General features: G+C 41.7%; 1 protein-coding gene across 3 annotated transcripts in view; it reads left to right on the forward strand.

Annotated features, from left to right (window-relative positions):
- The window catches only part of armc2 (armadillo repeat containing 2), a 48,568-nt gene that overhangs the window by 20,510 nt on the left and 7,059 nt on the right, over window positions 1-20,999 (forward strand). For 2 of the 3 annotated variants that reach the window (XR_002198180.2, XM_020056376.2), the window contains exons 6-14: window positions 3,668-3,741; window positions 4,474-4,593; window positions 5,609-5,793; window positions 7,454-7,556; window positions 8,058-8,281; window positions 9,106-9,251; window positions 9,573-9,672; window positions 10,283-10,637; window positions 18,401-18,533. Coding sequence is in view for 2 of the 3 variants with exons in the window: in XM_020056376.2 (XP_019911935.2) it covers window positions 3,668-3,741; window positions 4,474-4,593; window positions 5,609-5,793; window positions 7,454-7,556; window positions 8,058-8,281; window positions 9,106-9,251; window positions 9,573-9,672; window positions 10,283-10,637; window positions 18,401-18,533 (1,440 nt within the window). In the remaining variant the exon portion in view is untranslated. The remainder of the gene's footprint in view (window positions 1-3,667; window positions 3,742-4,473; window positions 4,594-5,608; window positions 5,794-7,453; window positions 7,557-8,057; window positions 8,282-9,105; window positions 9,252-9,572; window positions 9,673-10,282; window positions 10,638-18,400; window positions 18,534-20,999) is intronic. The other variant, XM_010882159.3, reaches the window with a different exon arrangement.

The following is a 20,999-nucleotide window of genomic DNA, read 5'->3' on the forward strand; positions in this document are numbered from 1 at the left end:
CCTGCTGGAATTCTCAGAATTTGGGAACATTGTCAGAGCAGAAGGAATCAGGTGTTCATCCAGGATAACCTTGTACTTGGTTTGATTCTTTTTTCTATCTTTACACAACTTCAGCCCTGCCCCTAGGAGCCTGTTTTGAACCGTCGTCGTAGTGCATTTCACCCCAGCTGCTGTTTGCCATTCTTTTTGTAGGTCAAGTTCAAGTTCATTTATTTATATAGCACATTTAAACTGCCGCTAGACAGACCAAAGTGCTTTACAGAACAAGCATATAAAAATAAAAGCAGCAGAACAACCCATAAACACATGGACATCTAAGCTAAGATTAACTTTAAAACAAAGACACAAATGTAAAATAGTAAAAACAGCCCAAGAAAAGTAATCAATATGCTAACGAGAACAGGTATGTTTTCCAAAGACTTAAAAGCAGAGAGGTTGGGAGCCGTTCTGATCTCTAGAGGCAGGGTGTTCCACAGACGAGGCCCTGCCACCGCAAAAGCATGCTCCCCTCTACGCTTTAGTCTGACATGAGGGACTACCAGCAACGCCTGGTCATGGGATCTGAGACTTCGAAATTTTCAGGATGGAATCAACCTGACGCTCACTGTATCCCTCTGCCAGAAAAGCCAGAATTGAACCCTTCTTTTCCTCACTCAAAGCTTTTCTTATCAACTATTTTGTCATGCTGCAAATTACCTTTGAGGTACTACTTGCTCTGTTTTTGCCATCCACACAGTGTGGCATCCCCTCTTCTTTTTATAACGGACTGCAAACGTCTGGGGACTGAGGAGACAAGTTGCTCAAGTTTATGAATAGGAAGTTGTCCCATTCTTGTCTAATACAGGCTTCTAGTTGCTCAACTGTCTTAGGTCTTCTTTATCACACCTTCCTCTTTATGATGCGCCATTGTCGTGTTGGAAAATGCAAGGTCTTCCCTGAAAGAGAAAATGTCTGGATGGGAGCATATGTTGTTCTAGAACTTGGATATAACTGTCAGCATTGATGGTGCCTTTCCAGATGTGTAGGCTGCCCATGCCACACTCACTCATGCAACCCCATACCATCAGAGATGCAGGCTTTAGTCCGGACGACATTGCGTCCCAGATTTCCAAAATGAACTTAAAATTTTGATTTGTCTGACCACAGAACACTTTTCCACTTTGCCACAGTCCATTTTAAATGATCCTTGGCCCAGAAAAAACGCCTGCACTTCTGGATCCTGTTCAGATACGGCTTCTTTTTTGACCTATAGAGATTAAGCCGGCAACGGCGAATGGCACAGTGGATTGTGTTCACCGACAATGTTTTCTGGAAGTATTCCTGAGCCCATGTTGTGATTTCCATTACAGTATCATTCATGTATGTGATACAGTGCCGTCTGAGGGCCGGAAGATCACGGGCATCCAGTATGGTTTTCCGGCCTTGACCCTTACGCACAGAGATTGTTCCAGATTCTCTGAATCTTTGGATGATATTATGCACTGTAGATGATGATAACTTTAAACTCTTTGCAATTTTTCTCTGAGAAACTCCTTTCTGATATTGCTCCACTATTTTTCGGCGCAGCATTGGGGGATGTCTTAAAGGAGAGTGTCATCAATTTGAATCTCAAGATATTTGTATACACATTTATATTAGGATGCACTATAGTAAGTAATGGAAGATCTATTGATTTTTGTCTTTGAGTTTGAAAACATTTATTTTGTTTTATCAGCATTTTGAACTTATGAAATCTTTGTTGAATAATATTGAAAGCAAGCTGTAACTGAGAAAGGGCCTGAATTTGAGAGGGTGCCAAACATCAAGAGTGTTGTCTGCATTCAAATGAAAGGTAGCTTGGGGTACATCTATGCCTATGTTTTGTATGTAGATTGTAAAGAGTAGTGGTCCCTGAACTGATCCCTGAGGCACACCCTTTAACACATAAGACCCTGTACACATTGTGATCTATTTGATAAACAGTTTTCAAACCACTATAGACAGTTTCTACTGATAAGTCTCTATTCAAGAGTCTATGCTTCATCATTTCATGATCCGCCTTATCAAAAGCCTTTGGTAGGTAGGCTAGATGAAGTGGCCTGCACAGTGGTGCCCCTTGTCTAGAGACAATACAGTCATTTATTTTCTTATCTGCTTGTGTGTTTTTTCACAAATATGCATGTGAAATATTCTTTCAGTTGCTTAGTCACAAGTAATTGTAAGATTTTCACTAAAACAGAGTTTGGAAATAGGTCTATAATTATTTAACAATGTGGGATCTCCTTTTAATAACAGGTGAAGCACAAAGGCAGATTTCCAAATTAATGGAATTTCTTAATGAAAGATTTTAAAGATAAGATAAAGTTGGTGCAATAAAATCTGCTTTAAAAAGAATGGATCAAAATGATCAGGACAGGCTGATTTATTTGTATAGAAAGATTTGAGTTAGTTAATGTACCTCTGAGTTAGTGATCTGTTTAAAACTAAGAGGAGGGAGGGAGTAGGAGAGGGAGGGAGGGAGAAGAAGAGGGGGGGAGGGAGGGGGAGGGAAAGCGAAGTAAGAGAGACTGACACAGAGAGACACTGAGCAACTAAATAAAAAAATGATATCTGCAGTCAGAGAGATTTTTGCATTGGTCTACAGACTCAATAATTGGACAAAGAGAATGAGAGATAAAGGGAGGGATTAGGCATTGGCTGCTTCTTTACTTTGGCTTCATAGCTCGAAATGGCTGTCTATTAGATTTGGGTGCCCGTGTGGGCAAGTCTGGCAGCTGAGTAACACTGTTTCTGTTGGGGTTGAATGACTGCTTGCTGTCCACTGGCCAGGCCCTGCCCAGACCCAAGACAAAGATGAGATCATGTCTCGGAGAACGTACTATATCACAAACAGAGGCCCTATTATCAGGCCTTAATCCTATCACACAGACCCATAGCCCACTTACTATGTCTCTCTCACTCTTTCTCTCGACCTTGGCTTGTGTTCTTGGCTCTAGTCTAAATCCCACATAACAGTTTCAGTAATGCTAATAAGTCATCCAATATACAGTACACGTTAGCCCTCTAGAGCTTAGTAAGTCCCAGGCAGAATATTGTCTGTGTACTTATCTATTCTTTTTATGGTCTTTACACTGTCTTGTGGTAGGACCATTAGAGCGCTGCCAGTCAATTTGAACTGCGCAACAACCAACCAACTGTGAACCAAGCAGTGTAGAGCATGGGCCGTGTCTTGCTGCCCGTCCGCTAACTGAAACTTACTGGCAAGTCACAGTGACAAAGCACGAATAGCTTTAATCAGGGGTTTACCCGCAAAGCCGTTTTCTCAGTTCCTGTCTGTTGCAGGTCACCACAAGCTCCGGCACACACATGCACTTAAATGCGTGCACACATGTGAGCACACAGGCACACACATGGGCTGACAACACGGGCAGGCTCTTTACTATACGGGGTAGCATCAGGAAAAAGTGGCCTCCTTTTCTGCAGCCTTTGTTGCAATGGGGACACCCAGTGGTAGGCATGGGAATAGGTCACAAGAATATTGCGTGGAAACCTTCTTGGTGCTTTTTTGCACTTAAAGCGGCCCAGCTTCAAAAATACCTCCTCTGCCACATCCTAGTAGCTTTTCAACCACCATTTTGGCCAAAAGTATTTCAAATATAGCGTTTTGTGTTTGTGTATCACATTGCAGCGGACCTGGGCGTCCTGATGTGGTTGATTCATTCATCAAACCAGACGAAGGAACAGGACCACTGGCCAGAACAGGTTAGTCCTGATTCTTTAACTGAATTCTATCCTGAATAGTCCTCTGAAACATACAGATCACACTGTACATTCGGATCCACTTTGTTCAGCCGCGACCAACTAAACAGCCTTAGGAGGTAAACTACACCAGAAACATTTAATAAACTTACAACTCAAAGATGGGCTGGACACATTTCTTTGAATATAGGTAGGCCTTTTTGTTAAATTTTATTTGAGTTTAAAAGTCAAGACTTTGTCTGGTGTCTGCAGACTAACCGGGGGTGGGTCCCGTTGCTTACTGAATAGAAAATCTGCAATGTACAGTTCATCTCATCTTCAGCACAAATACCTTTCCTTTTTCATGCTAGTGAGAGTTCAGCAGTACCACACTGTCAGGCATGGTGTTGTTGCTAAGGGCCTTACTCCCACCATCTGTAAGCAGCAGCCAATGGCAGGCAGAGTCATCTGTATGTACTCACCACTTCCTGCACTTTCAGTGCACCAGGCAACTAGGCATGCAGATATGCAAAGTAACATTAAAGATGTGTCGGTGTGGGAGAGAACATACACACACGCACACATCAAAGGAAGTGTTCATGTGATCTGCGACCTTTAATTGCTCGCATGAAACTTCCACCAAAGATTTATTTTCAGGCGTTGAACTTGTGAACCATCTTGCTCCGAGTCAGGTTTGAGGCGGAAATTGTCTAAGTGTTTTTTTTTTCCCTCCCATTTTTGTCTCCCTGTTGTCAGAGTTAGGAACAGGGTTTCATTTAGGCAACGGAGGCAGGCCGACCAGCCAGGAGGATGAGTCCACGGTGTGGAATGTTAAGATTGTCCCTCTGTTGAAAGATTTGGAGTCTGTCGCTGCAGGTTGGTTCAGTAAGACCACAAACAAAAGTGCAAACAGATGTCACAGACTTCCTCTTAATATTGGACAGTAATAACTGGATGGTACAAAAAACAACCCTCTTCTAAAATGCACAGAAAGTATTACATTTCAGGAACTAGGGAAATATAGCAAAACAGAATTACATTTAACCTTGTGACTTTAATATAAGAATGTTTATCGTGTGCTATTCAACTAATTTATTTTTATGTTTTATGGGGCATTTTAGGCTTTATTTCATAGAGACCGTGATGAGAGATGAATCAGAGTTTTTACTGAAAGAGAATTGGGATGGATTCAAACCCATGCCAACAGTATTGGTGCATTGAGAAAGCCGGTTAGAAAGGTGGACCACCCAACGGCACATTAAAAAGATCTGCATACGTACAGTTAGAAATGTATTTAGCATTGTTAAAAAAAACACAGTGCCAGTTTAACTGTCAAAGAAAACAAAACAAGGTAGTGTTGTGTTTGGCATCCCTTAAGAATCCTGACATTACAATCTGACCCCCCCCCCCCACACACACACACACACACACACACACCACCACCCCGACATTAAATCTAAAGCTATAAATATTTTAACACTTTTGGATGGAATGGAAATTCATTTGAATGATAAATATTACATATTTATTTTACCAAGTACCTCCTAGCTCATGCATAAAACACTTCTCAGTTTGGCTGGGTAATTGGGGAATATCGAGGCAAGTGGCCAGCCTTTCTCGAATGAGGCTGCCTTTTTTTTGACCGAAGAAAAAACATTTATTTAACTTGGAAAACACAAGGAAAAGCACCGCACCCTCTCTTCCTCTCAGAAAAGTACAGGATGTTAATCATGCATATTAACTGAGGCCCAAACCCTAACATAAGATACGCATGCATAACTCAGAAATTCGTAGAAACGCATAAATAATGCATTCCTGTGGTATATTTCCACAAACACTTCTAGTATGTTTAAGAAATACATATTTCTCTGAATCACTTGACACTCTTTAGGTGAATCAGTTAACGTTGTGGACCTTCTGTGTGACGCGTGTGACCGCCTCCATGGCGCCCTGGCAGAGCAAGGCATGCTGGGCCGTCGTTGCAGTAGGAGAAGTGTGCTTCTCAGGACACTGTTCCGGCTCATCGACCTCGACTCAGCCCAGCTGAACCTGCACCTGGCCAAACTCACCCTGGCTGTGGGTACAATCTATATCATCTCTACCCTATCCTCTTAGCCAACAGCCGCTTTCTCCTAACCCTAACCCTTATTTAGGTTTGTTGGGAGAGGTCCCTAATGCAAAGCGACAGCATGTATTCCCTGCCGTGTTTGTACAAACCCGATTCCAAAAAAGTTGGGACACTACACATTGTGAGTAAAAAAGGAATGGAAAAATTTACAAATCTCAAACTTATATTTAATTCACAATAGAATATAGATAACATATCGAATGTTGAAAGTGAGACATTTTGTAATGTCATGCCAAATATTGGCTCATTTTGGATTTCATGAGAGCTACACATTCCAATAAAGTTGGTACAGGTAGCAATAAGAGGCCGGAAAAGTTAAATGTACAGATAGCTGGAGGACCAATTTGCAACTTATTATGTCAATTGGCAACATTATTGGGTGTAAAAAGAGCCTCTCAGAGTGGCAGTGTTCCTCTGAGAAAAATTTGAGTTTGAAGTTATCATCATCTACAGTGCATAAGTTCATCCAAAGATTCAGAGAATCTGGAACAATCTCTGTGCGTAAGGGTCAAGGCCGGAAAGCCATACTGGATGCCTGTGATCTTCGGGCCCTCAGAAGGCACTGCATCACATACAGGAATGATACTGTAATGGAAATCACAACATGGGCTCAGGAATACTTCCAGAAAACACTGTCGGTGAACACAATTCACTGTGCCATTCGCCGTTGCCGGCTAAAACTCTATAGGTCAAAAAAGAAGCCTTACCTAAACAGGATCCAGAAGCGCAGGCGTTTTCTCTGGGCCAAGGATAATTTAAAATGGACTGTGGCAAAGTGGAAAGTGTTCTGTGGGCAGACAAATCTAAATTTGAAGTTCATTTTGGAAAACTGGGACGCCATGTCATCCGAACCAAAGCGGACAAGGACAACCCAAGTTGTTATCAGCGCTCAGTTCAGAAGCCTCCATCTCTGATGGTATGGGGTTGCATGAGTGCGTGTGGCATGGGCAGCCTACACATCTGGAAAGGCACCATCAATGCTGACAGTTATATCCAAGTTCTAGAACAACATATGCTCCCATCCAGACGTCGTCTCTTTCAGGGAAGACCTTGCATTTTCCAACATGACAATGCCAAACCACATACTGCATCAATTACAATGTCATGGCTGCATAGAAGAAGGATCCGGGTACTGAAATGGCCAGCCTGCAGTCCAGATCTTTCACCCATAGAAAACATTTGGCGCATCATAAAGAGGAAGGTGCGACAAAGAAGACCTAAGACAGTTGAGCAACTAGAAGCCTGTATTAGACAAGAATGGAACATTCCTATTCATAAACTTGAGCAACTTGTCTCCTCAGTCCCCAGACGTTTGCAGTATGTTATAAAAAGAAGAGGGGATGCCACACAATGGTAAACATGGCCTTGTCCCAACTTTTTTGAGATGTGTTGATGTCATGAAATTTAAAATCAACTTATTTTTCCCTTAAAGTGATACATTTTCTCAGTTTAAACATTTGATATGTCATCTATGTTGTATTCTGAATAAAATATTGACATTTGAAACTTCCACATCATTGCATTCTGTTTTTATTCACAATTGTACAGTGTCCCAAATTTTTTGGAATCGAGTTTGTATATTGACTCAACGTTTTTTGTGTTGTTCAGCTGAGCGTCAGTGGAAACAACTTACTGAACATCTGCAAACTCATCTTTAAGATCAGCCGCAGCGAGAGCAACGATATCCTCTTCCAGAACAACTCTATAATAGGTAACCAATGAATACACGGTACGGTAATGCCAACACTGTGTAATGTTAATATCTATATATAGTATAATACCTATATAATAGTTGGGTATTGCCAGCAACCTCAGAATACAGTATTATAATGCTGATTAGGTGCCTGTAAGATATGTTTTTGCGTATCTGTAGATATTGAGATTTGATGTTCAAAACATATTGTACCCTACTATATATCTGCAGCAGAAAGACATGAGAGCCTTGTTTTGACCAATCTTGCAAATAGGTGCTAAAAGCAACATTCAGCTCCAGCAGTACCACCCTGCATCGTATTATACTGCAAAAACAATATGATTTTGTTATATAGTTTAAAACAAATTGTGTATAACACTCCCCACTTCCCCCGATCCCTATCAATGGTTTATAGGAAGTATGTTTGACTTTCTGGAATTTCTGGGTTTACCTCTGTAAGGACATGCATAGGAAATCAATATGTGTTTTAATGTTTATGTTCCTTTGTATGACATCTAGATTCCCTGTTGAACGTGCTTCGCTTGGAGGATGTGTTTTTGTCTGGCGAGGCTGTGTTGTACTGTGTGGGCACTCTCAAGTTCCTATCGGGGAACATTGCCCTCCTCAGGCTGCTATTGGCCAAGGACTTTGTGGCTGTAGCCACTGTACTCCTGCAGAAGCTACACCCTTTGGCACAACCTGATCAGTCCCAGTTCACCATTGCAGGACACATTCTTATGCAGGTGAGATGTTAATTTGAGGTACAATTTATCCAGATATATGATTTATTTTTATAGCAGTCCTCAAACATCAGTTAACATTCTTGTTTTAGTTTAGGTTTTACTTCAACTTTTTTTACTTGAGGACATTCTGCTAAGGTCCTTGTCAGTTGAAGAAGTTCACTTCTCAGTTGAAGTAAACTAAACTGTTTCCACTAATAGGAACAAAATGTGAAATCCTCAGTTTGAGGGAACTTTAATCAGCCCTTTCCGGCTTCTTGGAATTCTGTTTGTGTTTCTGTCTGCTGCTCTGTAATGATGCGGTGTGTTCCGGGCACAACACACACCCCAGCTACACAATACACTGCACTGTTTCATTCAAAAAAAAATCACTGCTGTACTTAACTGTTGATTACTTCTGTCTGATTAACTGATTAAGATAACATCCTGTTTTAGAGGTTAGAGGTTGGTTTGATATGAATTTATCTGCGACGGCCCGGCTTGCTGCTTGTAATGGTGTCGGCAGTCTGAGGAGAAATGAGTGATAGAAATGTCCAGCGTTCTTCTGATTTCAGTGCCTGTACTTGCTGTAGTGTTGGAATTCAGGACAGACTGATTTATAGGGTCTCAAATATTCTCCTGCTCTATCATGTTCCTTAACCATAAAGAAACATGTGTTCTACTACTGGTGATATTGGTACAACAATTCCAACTGCCAATTACATCATCAGTATCAATCTCTGTTAATTCTGCTTTCTTTACATTGACATAGTTTCACTTGCTTGTGTTTTTTCTCTCTCCCTCACCTCCTCTCCCTCCCTCCCTTTTCCAACCTCCGACTGCCACAGTTGACGGCGACCCTGAGGAACCTGGCCGACCTCTCAGAGTCCCGCCCCCTCTTCGTCTCCCACGGCACCCTGACAGAACTGTGCCAGGTGCTGCGCTGTTACCAAGGCGACCAGGACGTCTGCACCAACGTCGCCAGGGTGTTCAGGTAAAAGACACACTTCAGGCTGAGACTAGGCACTCACCGACCATCAGACCCTCACCAACCCACGTGACTTGCTAACCTATCAAAATAACAACAAATGCAATGACTAGAAACAGCTAAAAGACTCCCAACTTTATCAGCCAAAAGTTTCCCGCACAAGCACATTTTAAAGTTCCAGTCCTCTAATATCCTGTCACCAAATTTACACCAAAGACATGTGGTCGAGTCCGTTTCTGCAACGAATGCCATTAAAACAACTCGTTAATCCGGTCCAGCGAGAATCTGTGAGATCTGGTGAAATGTGCCATCTCTGTGTCCCTCCAGTAAACTGTCATCCTATACTGACTGTTGCCTGGCTTTGGCCCAGATCCCCGGCTGCTGCTCACTATTTATAGAAATGTTAAGCAAACACCAGCGGAAACAGGTGAGCCCCCCCTGTTCATGCACGCCTGTGTGTGTGTGTGCGTGTGTGAGGATGTGTGTGTGTGTGTGTGTGTGTGTTGTAGGAAACAGATTAGCCCATTCATTCTAGCGTTTATTCTGTCCATCAACAAAGTGTACCTAAAGCGAGTTGTTTATGTACTCCGAGTCTCGGTAGATTTACAGCAGAGTGTTTGTCTGAGTGTGTGTGTTTTGACTTTTTAATCAGCGTCCCAGTAGACACTGAGGAAGTCATCCTGCCCGTCCTCAGGGAGGCTGACTGACTGGAGAGGGAATATACGTACACACACCTGAATGGGCCGAGTAGCTCTTTGACAGGACAGCCTGTAACTCTGTTGGTCTGGTTCTTCCCAGACACATTGGCCGGTCACACCATTCAGGCCCAGGTGTGATTCTAGCACAGTGGAAAGGATGTGTTTTTGTTAGTTCGTGACACGCTTTATGTGAGAGACTGGGGGTGTGACTACGAAACAGATATTTTTTTGGGACTTTCAGTATCGTTGTGGTTAGGCAGAAATGGTCAATGCCACGTCATATCTGATAGGAGAAATTACTGGCTTTCTGTAACCTCATAATATTTGTCCGCTACACAGGACCTGGTATTGCGTCTCCTCTTCACTCTGGGTAACCTAACGTCTCAGAGCGATGAGACCCGAGAGCTCCTCTTCGCAGCCAGAGGCTGTATGTCCATCCTTCTGGGGCTGTACCGGTTGTACGGCAGGAGGCGGGAGCCGCGGGAGCCGCGGGAGCCGCCTGCCCCACACACACCTCCAGTTAGGGAGCCCAGTGACCCCAGTGACCCTGACCCCCTTCCTATGGGCTTGCAGGAGACCGAGGATGTGCTGGTGAAGCTGGTCAGGGTGGTGGCAAACATGTCCATCCACCCAACAGTGGGACCTGCCTTGGCAGCTAACACCCAGCTCGTAGACTACCTGCTGGACACACTGGGTGAGTTCCAGTGCTTTGGTGGGAATGTATAAAGGCTTATTAATGTGCCAATAACCACTCTAATGTTCCCATATCATCATCCTATCCTTTTGTTTAACAGAAAGCGTTCTATTCACCAGGGGTATTTTATAAGTTAGTTATCTAGTTAGTTAAGTAACACACACATCCTTAACAGTTACCTAACTAACTAGCTACCTCCAGACAGTACTTTATTTGTATAGCTCTGAGACGTGGTCACCAGATTAATCACGCTGTACAAATCCATTGCTGTAAAACTCTGTACAGTCAGTCATGGTTTGGTAGCCACCGCGTCCGGTGTGCTGGGAACAAGTGACAAACATTTAACATCTATCGGTTCTTCCGTTTCTCGCTTTCTTCCTTTGTATTTTTTTGTGCACATCCTTTTTTCAGTTTGCGGTCTGAAAAAGCCAGAGAGACTCAGGATGTTCTTTGCATTTTGGAGCCTGCTTGGTGTTCTTGTGAAAGCCCTGGGTGGTTAAAATGGGTATTTCAGTATCAATTGACTTGTGTGGGGGTGAAATTCTCGGTTTCTCACCTTCTCCATGTTTTCGTCTTCTGCATACATGCCACACTGTACTTTTCGGTGGAGAAGGACAAAGAGAGAATAATAGAGAGGAATAATGTCCCCAGATGGTAAGAAAGTCAAAGATACAGTATTGGAGAAATAGCAAAATGGAGAATAGATTAACAGGCAAACAGACTGATCGGGGGACAATAGACTGACTGACAGGCAAAAGACAGACAGGGAGACAGACAGACTGGCAGACAGACACACCGAAGACAGACAAAAAGGCAGACAGACAGACAAAAGACAGACAGGCAGACAGACTGGCAGACAGACAGTCCAAAGACAGACAAGCAGTGACGTAGGTTTTCCTCCACAATCTGCAGCAGCTGTGGACCCAAATCAGGCAGTTCAATAATATCCTGTTTTGATCAGTGTTTACGACGGGCCACGTATGCTGCTTTACATTAAAGAGAGAAACAGAAAGAGAGGCCCAAGAGAAATTCTCCACCACAACAAAGGGGCCTTTCCAGTCAGAACCAGAAACGAAACACACATTGACGTAGGCTCAGGGTGACAGTGAGACCACAATATCTGTGATATACATTACCACCAGGAGCACCAACACATTTCTACTGCTTGAAGTAGTTTTCTTCTGCATACATTTGTTGGAAGCAGTATTTTGTACTTTTTCCTGCAGGTAACTCCTACAGTATCATAAAGTGTACGTAATAGATAAACACCAATGCTTTGTACCTTTAATGGACAACTTACCATTCCTACTGAGTTCATTTTCTTAAGGTAATGAACAAAATGGAGATGTTTATCACACGTATATCACAGTATACAAGCAAGGTAAGGACATCTTCATTATCCCAGAGGTGCATTTTTTTCATCACAATCAACACCACAAACAACCCACAACAATTCACAAACAAAAAAACTATATTTTGTTATTCAGAAGGCCAGAAAGCAATCAAGGAGTTTTTTTTCATTGCCACTGATCAACATAAAAAAGTCTGCCTAAGCATTCACCCTCTTTTCTGTGACACACCTGAATTAGCTGTAGTCCCTCCCTTTTGTGTTTGGATGTCACATAGTTAGTAATTGTGCAATCAAAGTGTTTCACATGATTTCAGGTTAAATACACTGGTCTCTGAGTGGTGCCACAGTTGGTTAGTACAATTCCTAACAAAACATAAAGACGACAGAACATTCAAAGCCAATCTGGAATAAGGTTATTTAAAACACAAATCAGGGGTAGGATATAAGAAATTTTTTTGAAGGCATTGAATATCTCCTGGAACACAGTCAAATCCATTATTAACAAATGGAAAGAGTGTGCATAACTGTGAATATGTTTGGAACAGGCCGTCCTCAAATACTGAGTATCCAGACAAGAAGGGCACTACTGTAGTCAGGCACTAGTCTTCCTAAGTTTTGGTCCCATTCAGGGAGTTTTTCCCAGCCACTGTGCTTAGACACTGTGGTTGCTTGCTCCTTGGGGTTTCAGGGTGTGTGTTTTGTAAAAGCACTTTGTGACAACTGTTGATGTAAAAAGGGCTTTATAAATACATTTTATTGATTGATAGTCAGGGAGGCTACCAAGATGCCTTTGGTAACTCTAAAGGAGTTAACATTTTCCACTGAGCTAGAAGACACTGTATACTGCAATATTAGTCTGGGTGCTTCACAAAAGTGGCCTTTATGAGAGAGTGGCAAAAAGACAGTAATTGTTTAAAAAAAACAAACGCTATGTTTGGCACAAGCCTAAGAACACCCACCTCCTTAATAATGTTTGTGGCAGCATCATCGTCCAGCAACTTTTCATTTGGTCTGCGTCTCACAAATGTTCTTCTTTGTGATCCGAACACTTAACATTTTCTCTGTCCAGTGTCTGTGTTCTTTTGCACATCTGAATAATTTATTTTTATTGGCCAGCCTGAGATATAGCTTTTCCTTTGCGACTCTACCTGGAATGCTAGCATCCCAGAGTCGTCTCTTTACTGTTGACATTGAGACTGGTGTTGTGTGGGTACTATTTAATAGAGCTGCCAGTTGAGGACCTGTGAGTCATCGGATTCTCAAACTAGACACTAATGTATTGTAATACTAATGTGTTTGTCCTCTTGCTCAATTGTTAACCAGTGTCTCCAACTTCTCTTAATATTATGGTTAGAGCAAGTTTGCTCTGTTCTGTGAAGGGAGAAGTACACAGCATTGCACAATCTTCAATTTCTTGGCAGTTTCTCACATGGAATAGCCTTCATTTCTCATAAAAAGAGTAGACTGGACAATTTCAGAAGAAAGAAAGCAATTTTGTGCCTGTAATCAAACCCAAAATTGCTGATGCATCAGCTACTCAACAGTTTTGCATAAGGGTTTTCTAATGATCAATTAACCTTTTTAAAATGATAAACATGGATTAGCAAACACAACGTGCCTTCCCACACAGAAAACTCATGCAAAACATATATGCATATATACAGTGAGCAACATAATTCATTGGACAGTTTTTGTTATTTTGGTTCTATACTCTAGCACTTTGTGTTTGAAAGGATACAGTGACAATGAGATTGAAGTGTCAGCTTTAATTTGAGGGTATTTTCATAAATACCGGATGAACCATTTAGAAATGACAGCACCTTTTGTACATGGTCCCCCCATTTTAAGGTACTACAAATATTTGTTGAATTGGCTTCACAGATCTGTGTAGTAAGGCAGGTGTATTCATTTGTATCGTTAGTGAATGCAGGAGAGCTGTTGATGAATAGTCTTGATACTAGGACTTTACTATTGCCTTTGGAGGTTGTTTTAGGGGTGTGACAAAATGAGGAAGACAGCAGTGTCGATACAAATGAAACTGGCCGTCAGAAAGGTTCAGAAATGAAAATCAATCAATCAGGAACATTGCCAAAACCCTGGGCATGACCACGTCAACAGTTTGTTTCATCATTAACAAGAAAAAAACACCCATTGAAGTTATGTCAAATGATCCGGTAGACCGAGGAAGACCACTGTAGTGGATGACCGGAGAATACTGTCTATGGTGAAGAATACCCCCCTGACAATAGCCCCACGGATCAAAAACATTCTCCTGGATGCAGGTGTAGATGTGTCAAAGTCTACCATACATAGAAGACTACACTAGCAGGACTACAGAGGTGTAGATGTGTCAAAGTCTACCGTACGTAGAAGACTACACTAGCAGGACTACAGAGGTGTAGATGTGTCAAAGTCTACCATATGTAGAAGACTACACCAGCAGGACTACAGAGGTGTAGATGTGTCGAAGACTACACTAGCAGGACTACAGAGGTGTAGATGTGTCAAAGTCTACCGTACGTAGAAGACTACACTAGCAGGACTACAGAGGTGTAGATGTGTCAAAGTTTACCGTACGTAGAAGACTACACCAGCAAGACTACAGAGGTGTAGATGTGTCAAAGTCTACCATACGTAGAAGCCTACACCAGCAGGACTACAGCGGGTACACCACAATATGCAAATCACTGATAAGCCTGAAGTTCGCTAAAAAGCACCTAAAAGAGGCCCAAGAGTTCTGACCTCAAATAATGCAAAGAAAACAAATTCATATTTATTTTTCATCTACAAAATACTAATGTTTTAACTTAGGAAGAGTTCAGAAATCAATATTTGGTGGAATAACCCAGATTTTTAATAACAGCTTTCATGCGTTTTGGCATGTTCTCCACCAGTCTGTCACATTGCTGTTGGGTGACTTTATGCCACTCCTGGCACAATAATTCAAGTAGCTTGGAGTTGTTTGATGGCATGTGACCATCCATTTTCCTCTTGATCAAATTCCGGAGGTTTTCAATGGGTTTCAGGTCTGAAGATTGGGCTGGCCATGACAGGGTCTTGATCTGGTGGTCCTCCATTCACACCTTGATTGATCTGGCTGTGTGGCATGGAGCATTGTCTTGCTGGAAAAAAAAATTGTCAGAGTTGGGAACATTGTCAGAGCAGAAGGAAGCAGGTATTCTTCCAGGATAACCTTGTACTTGGCTTGATTCATGCGTCCTTCACAAAGACAAATCAGCCCGATTCCAGCCTTGCTGAAGCATCCCCAGATCATCACCGATCCTCCACCAAATTTGACAGTGGGTGTGAGACAATGTGGCTTGTAGGCCTCTCCAGGTCTCTGTCTAACCATTAGATGACCAGGTGTTGGGCAAAGCTGAACATTTGACTTGTCAGAGAAGATGACCTTTCTCCATTCCTCTACGGTCCAATCCTTATGGTCTTTTGCAAACCTGAGCCTGGCTCTTCTTTTCTTTCTCATTGTTGAATGGCTTTTTTCTAGCTTTGCACGACTTCAGCCCTGCCCCTAGAAGCCTGTTTCGAACGGTCCTCGCCATCCACTTCACCCTAGCTGCTGTTTTCCATTCTTTTTGTAGGTCACTTGATGTCATCCTACGGTTGTTGAGTGACATTCGAATGAGTTGACAGTCATCTCGGTCAGTGGACAGTTGTTTTCACCCTCTGCCAGTCTGTAGCTTTGTTGTCCCCAATGTCTGTTGCTTGACCTTGTTCTTATGAACCGCCGTCTTAGAAATGTTCAGGATGGAAGCAACTTGATGCTCACTGTATCCCTCTGCCAGTAAAGCCAGAATTGAGCCCATCTTTTCCTCACTCAAAGCTTTTCTTTTCAACTCTTGCCATGCTGCATAGTTGTTTTTTTATTCAAATTACCTTTAAGGTACTACTTGCACTGTTTTTGCCATTCAGCAAAAGTTCTATTACAAGAGGATATTGATGACCACAGCATTTTTTTACACTTTTTTTTCTACACTTTTTTTATTTTACACTTTTACTCATTAAATTAGATATGATTCAGGTAATCATTTAGTCAGTACCTCATTAAGTAAAATGAGGTGTGCCTGTGTTGGAATTTAACAGACACTGGAATGGAGTGGCTGCAATACATGTAGAAACTGGTCTCTTAATTTTTTCCAGAGCTGTATCTTTACATACATGCCCTGAATATGTTATATATAATATATATCATTTGCGCTTCTCACAATGTCATAGTACAATGCGTGTCATATATTTTAACGTTGAATATTATGTGTTGAAACAATTAAATATATGAATATGCAGAACTTTAAGCATTTCTCATCCACACATCATGGAATTAACCTTCAAGACATTATATTAAGTTTAACTAATTATTGTTGGCAAAATGGGGAGCAAACCAACATAATAACCAGTCTAGGCCTTTTTGAATAACTTATATTTTACAAATGAGTCGATTTGTAAATTGTACAGAATGTTTTTCTTTTAAATTGTAAATGCAAGTAAAGAAACAACTGGTTATTTACAATATCATCCAACTGCCATTGTGTCACAATATAATCAGAAATGTTTAGTAAATACCCCAAAGTTTTGACTTTAGTCACTGTCAAGCAGCATATAGCACCTTTTTCAGTTTCAATATAAAGAACCACTTTGTACTCCAAGTTTACATTTAAAAAGACTCATTATGAAAACAATATGCATACATTTTAACACAGTATCATGAATGCCGTTCCTCTCTGTAAAAGTACTTCAAAGAAACGACTAAATACATAATAAATAAATGACAGGAAACAAAACAAATATGGAAATACATCATTTAGATGTAAATACTAAATGCATATTACCAACTATAATTTAGTCATGTATTTATGACATATTAAAACATATTTCAAAACGTCTAAAATCCATCCATCCATCCATCCATCATCTTCCGCTTATCCGGGGCCGGGTCGCGGGGGCAGCAGTCTAAGCAGGGATGCCCAGACTTCCCTCTCCCCAGACACTTCCTCCAGCTCTTCCGGGGGGACACCGAGGCGTTCCCAGGCCAGCCGGGAGACATAGTCCTTCCAGCGTGTCCTAGGTCTTCCCCGGGGTCTCCTCCCGGTGGGACGGGACCGGAACACCTTCCCAGGAAGGCGTTCCGGAGGCATCCAAAACAGATGCCCAAGCCACCTCAGCTGACCCCTCTCGATGTGGAGGAGCAGCGGCTCTACTCTGAGCTCCTCCCGGGTGACCGAGCTTCTCACCCTATCTCTAAGGGATCGCCCGGCCACCCTGCGGAGAAAGCTCATTTCGGCCGCCTGTATCCGGGATCTTGTCCTTTCGGTCATGACCCAAAGCTCATGACCATCGGTGAGAGTAGGAACGTAGATTGACTGGTAAATCGAGAGCTTCGCCTTGCGGCTCAGCTCTTTCTTCACCACGACAGACCGATACATCGACTGCATTACTGCAGAAGCTGCACCGATCCGTCTGTCAATCTCCCGTTCCATCCTTCCCTCACTCGTGAACAAGACCCCTAGATACTTGAACTCCTCCACTTGAGGCAGGCACTCTCCACCAACCTGAAGTGGGCAAGCCACCCTTTTCCGACTGAGGACCATGGTCTAAAATTGAATATGTAAATATATGAATGAAATATATGGCCATACATTAGTAATACATATAATACATACATACTGGAAAGAATTAGAAGACCACTGCACCTTTTTCTTTTATTTCCAAAAAAGTTGAAAAGGAAGGTTTTGAGTGAGGATACTGAATACTCAGTTGCCAGTTTATTTTGTATAGCCATCGTGTATGTAATTGGACCGCTCTTTGTCTCCTCAACAAATTCAATACTAATTGAATACAAGGTGTTTGAAAATTTCCAAAGGGTTGTTTGTCCATGCTCATGTTATGAAATTTCAAACTGCACAGTGTAGAGTGGTATATTCTTGCTAGGAACTGCCCGTTCCATCTCATCCCAAAAATACTCTATTTGGTGGTGGTCTAGGGACCTTGCACACTTCCCAATTGAACTTAACCAGGATGGACCAGGCAATCAGACACTGGGCAAGCAGCTTGTTGGTTTTAGCTGAAAGTAGAACCAGTTGTCCGCTCCGAAAGTCCATCCCAGACAAGGACGTACGAGTTGTGTGTGCTGAGTTCTGCAACCCACGGTTGTTCTGCTCAGTTTTTTGCCTATTAGTGGCTGTTTCTGTGTTACCAGAGCCAGTTTATTTGTCCCGATGATCATATTGCACCCAAAGCTGCTTAGGTCACTCATTATGCCTATCTGCTTGGTTTATGTAGCAGGCCGAGGCTATGTGACTCTCTGTGGGAGCGATTAATTTTCATGATAAGGGGTACCTAATAAACTGGCCACTGTGTGTGTGTGTGTGTGTGTGTGTGCGGGCGTGCGTGCGTGCGCCAGAGTTCAGGTCCATTCAGGAGAGTGAGGAGCTGCTGGTGAATGTAGCTGCCACCATCAACAACCTGTCCTTTTACCAGGAAGATGGCTCAGTGGTCAGGGAGAGGGGGCTCACTGTTGCCAAGCGTAAGAGAGAGTGTGTGCACATTCATGTACTGTATATATACAGACGGGGGACAAATTAAAGGAAAAACCTATGTTCCACTATAATATCCATCTCTGTGTTCTACTATAATATCCCTCTCTGTGTTGTTCTACTATAATATCCCTCTCTGTGTTGTGCCACTATAATATCCCTCTCTGTGTAGTTCTACTATAATATCCCTCTCTGTGTTGTTCCACTATAATATCCCTCTCTGTGTTGTTCCACTATAATATCCCTCTCTGTGTAGTTCTACTATAATATCCCTCTTTGTGTAGTTCTACTATAATATCCCTCTCTGTGTAGTTCTACTATAATATCCCTCTTTGTGTAGTTCTACTATAATATCCCTCTTTGTGTAGTTCTACTATAATATCCCTCTCTGTGTTGTTCCACTATAATATCCCTCTCTGTGTAGTTCTACTATAATATCCCTCTCTGTGTAGTTCTACTATAATATCCCTCTCTGTGTTGTTCCACTATAATATCCCTCTCTGTGTTGTTCCACTATAATATCCCTCTCTGTGTTGTTCCACTATAATATCCCTCTCTGTGTTGTTCCACTATAATATCACTCTCTGTGTTGTTCTACTATAATATCCCTCTCTGTGTTGTTCCACTATAATATCCCTCTCTGTGTTGTTCCACTATAATATCCCTCTCTGTGTTGTTCTACTATAATATCCCTCTCTGTGTTGTTCCACTATAATATCCCTCTCTGTGTTGTTCCACTATAATATCACTCTCTGTGTTGTTCCACTATAATATCACTCTCTGTGTTGTTCCACTATAATATCACTCTCTGTGTTGTTCCACTATAATATCCCTCTCTGTGTAGTTCCACTATAATATCCCTCTCTGTGTTGTTCCACTATAATATCCCTCTCTGTGTTGTTCCACTATAATATCCCTCTCTGTGTAGTTCTACTATAATATCCCTCTCTGTGTTGTTCCACTATAATATCACTCTCTGTGTTGTTCTACTATAATATCCCTCTCTGTGTTGTTCCACTATAATATCACTCTCTGTGTTGTTCCACTATAATATCCCTCTCTGTGTTGTTCCACTATAATATCACTCTCTGTGTTGTTCCACTATAATATCACTCTCTGTGTTGTTCTACTATAATATCCCTCTCTGTGTTGTTCCACTATAATATCCCTCTCTGTGTTGTTCCACTATAATATCCCTCTCTGTGTTGTTCTACTATAATATCCCTCTCTGTGTTGTTCCACTATAATATCCCTCTCTGTGTTGTTCCACTATAATATCACTCTCTGTGTTGTTCCACTATAATATCACTCTCTGTGTTGTTCCACTATAATATCACTCTCTGTGTTGTTCCACTATAATATCCCTCTCTGTGTAGTTCCACTATAATATCCCTCTCTGTGTAGTTCCACTATAATATCCCTCTCTGTGTTGTTCCACTATAATATCCCTCTCTGTGTAGTTCCACTATAATATCCCTCTCTGTGTAGTTCTACTATAATATCCCTCTCTGTGTTGTTCCACTATAATATCACTCTCTGTGTTGTTCTACTATAATATCCCTCTCTGTGTAGTTCCACTATAATATCCCTCTCTGTGTTGTTCCACTATAATATCCCTCTCTGTGTTGTTCCACTATAATATCCCTCTCTGTGTTGTTCCACTATAATATCCCTCTCTGTGTAGTTCCACTATAATATCCCTCTCTGTGTAGTTCTACTATAATATCCCTCTCTGTGTAGTTCTACTATAATATCACTCTCTGTGTTGTTCCACTATAATATCCCTCTCTGTGTTGTTCTACTATAATATCCCTCTCTGTGTAGTTCCACTATAATATCCCTCTCTGTGTTGTTCCACTATAATATCCCTCTCTGTGTTGTTCCACTATAATATCCCTCTCTGTGTTGTTCCACTATAATATCCCTCTCTGTGTAGTTCCACTATAATATCCCTCTCTGTGTAGTTCCACTATAATATCACTCTCTGTGTTGTTCTACTATAATATCCCTCTCTGTGTTGTTCCACTATAATATCCCTCTCTGTGTTGTTCCACTATAATATCCCTCTCTGTGTAGTTCCACTATAATATCCCTCTCTGTGTTGTTCCACTATAATATCCCTCTCTGTGTTGTTCCACTATAATATCCCTCTCTGTGTTGTTCCACTATAATATCCCTCTCTGTGTAGTTCCACTATAATATCCCTCTCTGTGTAGTTCTACTATAATATCCCTCTCTGTGTAGTTCTACTATAATATCACTCTCTGTGTTGTTCCACTATAATATCCCTCTCTGTGTTGTTCTACTATAATATCCCTCTCTGTGTAGTTCCACTATAATATCCCTCTCTGTGTTGTTCCACTATAATATCCCTCTCTGTGTTGTTCCACTATAATATCCCTCTCTGTGTTGTTCCACTATAATATCCCTCTCTGTGTAGTTCCACTATAATATCCCTCTCTGTGT

Source organism: Esox lucius, chromosome 18 (assembly GCF_011004845.1).
Source record: "Esox lucius isolate fEsoLuc1 chromosome 18, fEsoLuc1.pri, whole genome shotgun sequence".
In the NCBI taxonomy this organism is placed as follows: Eukaryota; Metazoa; Chordata; class Actinopteri; order Esociformes; family Esocidae; genus Esox; species Esox lucius.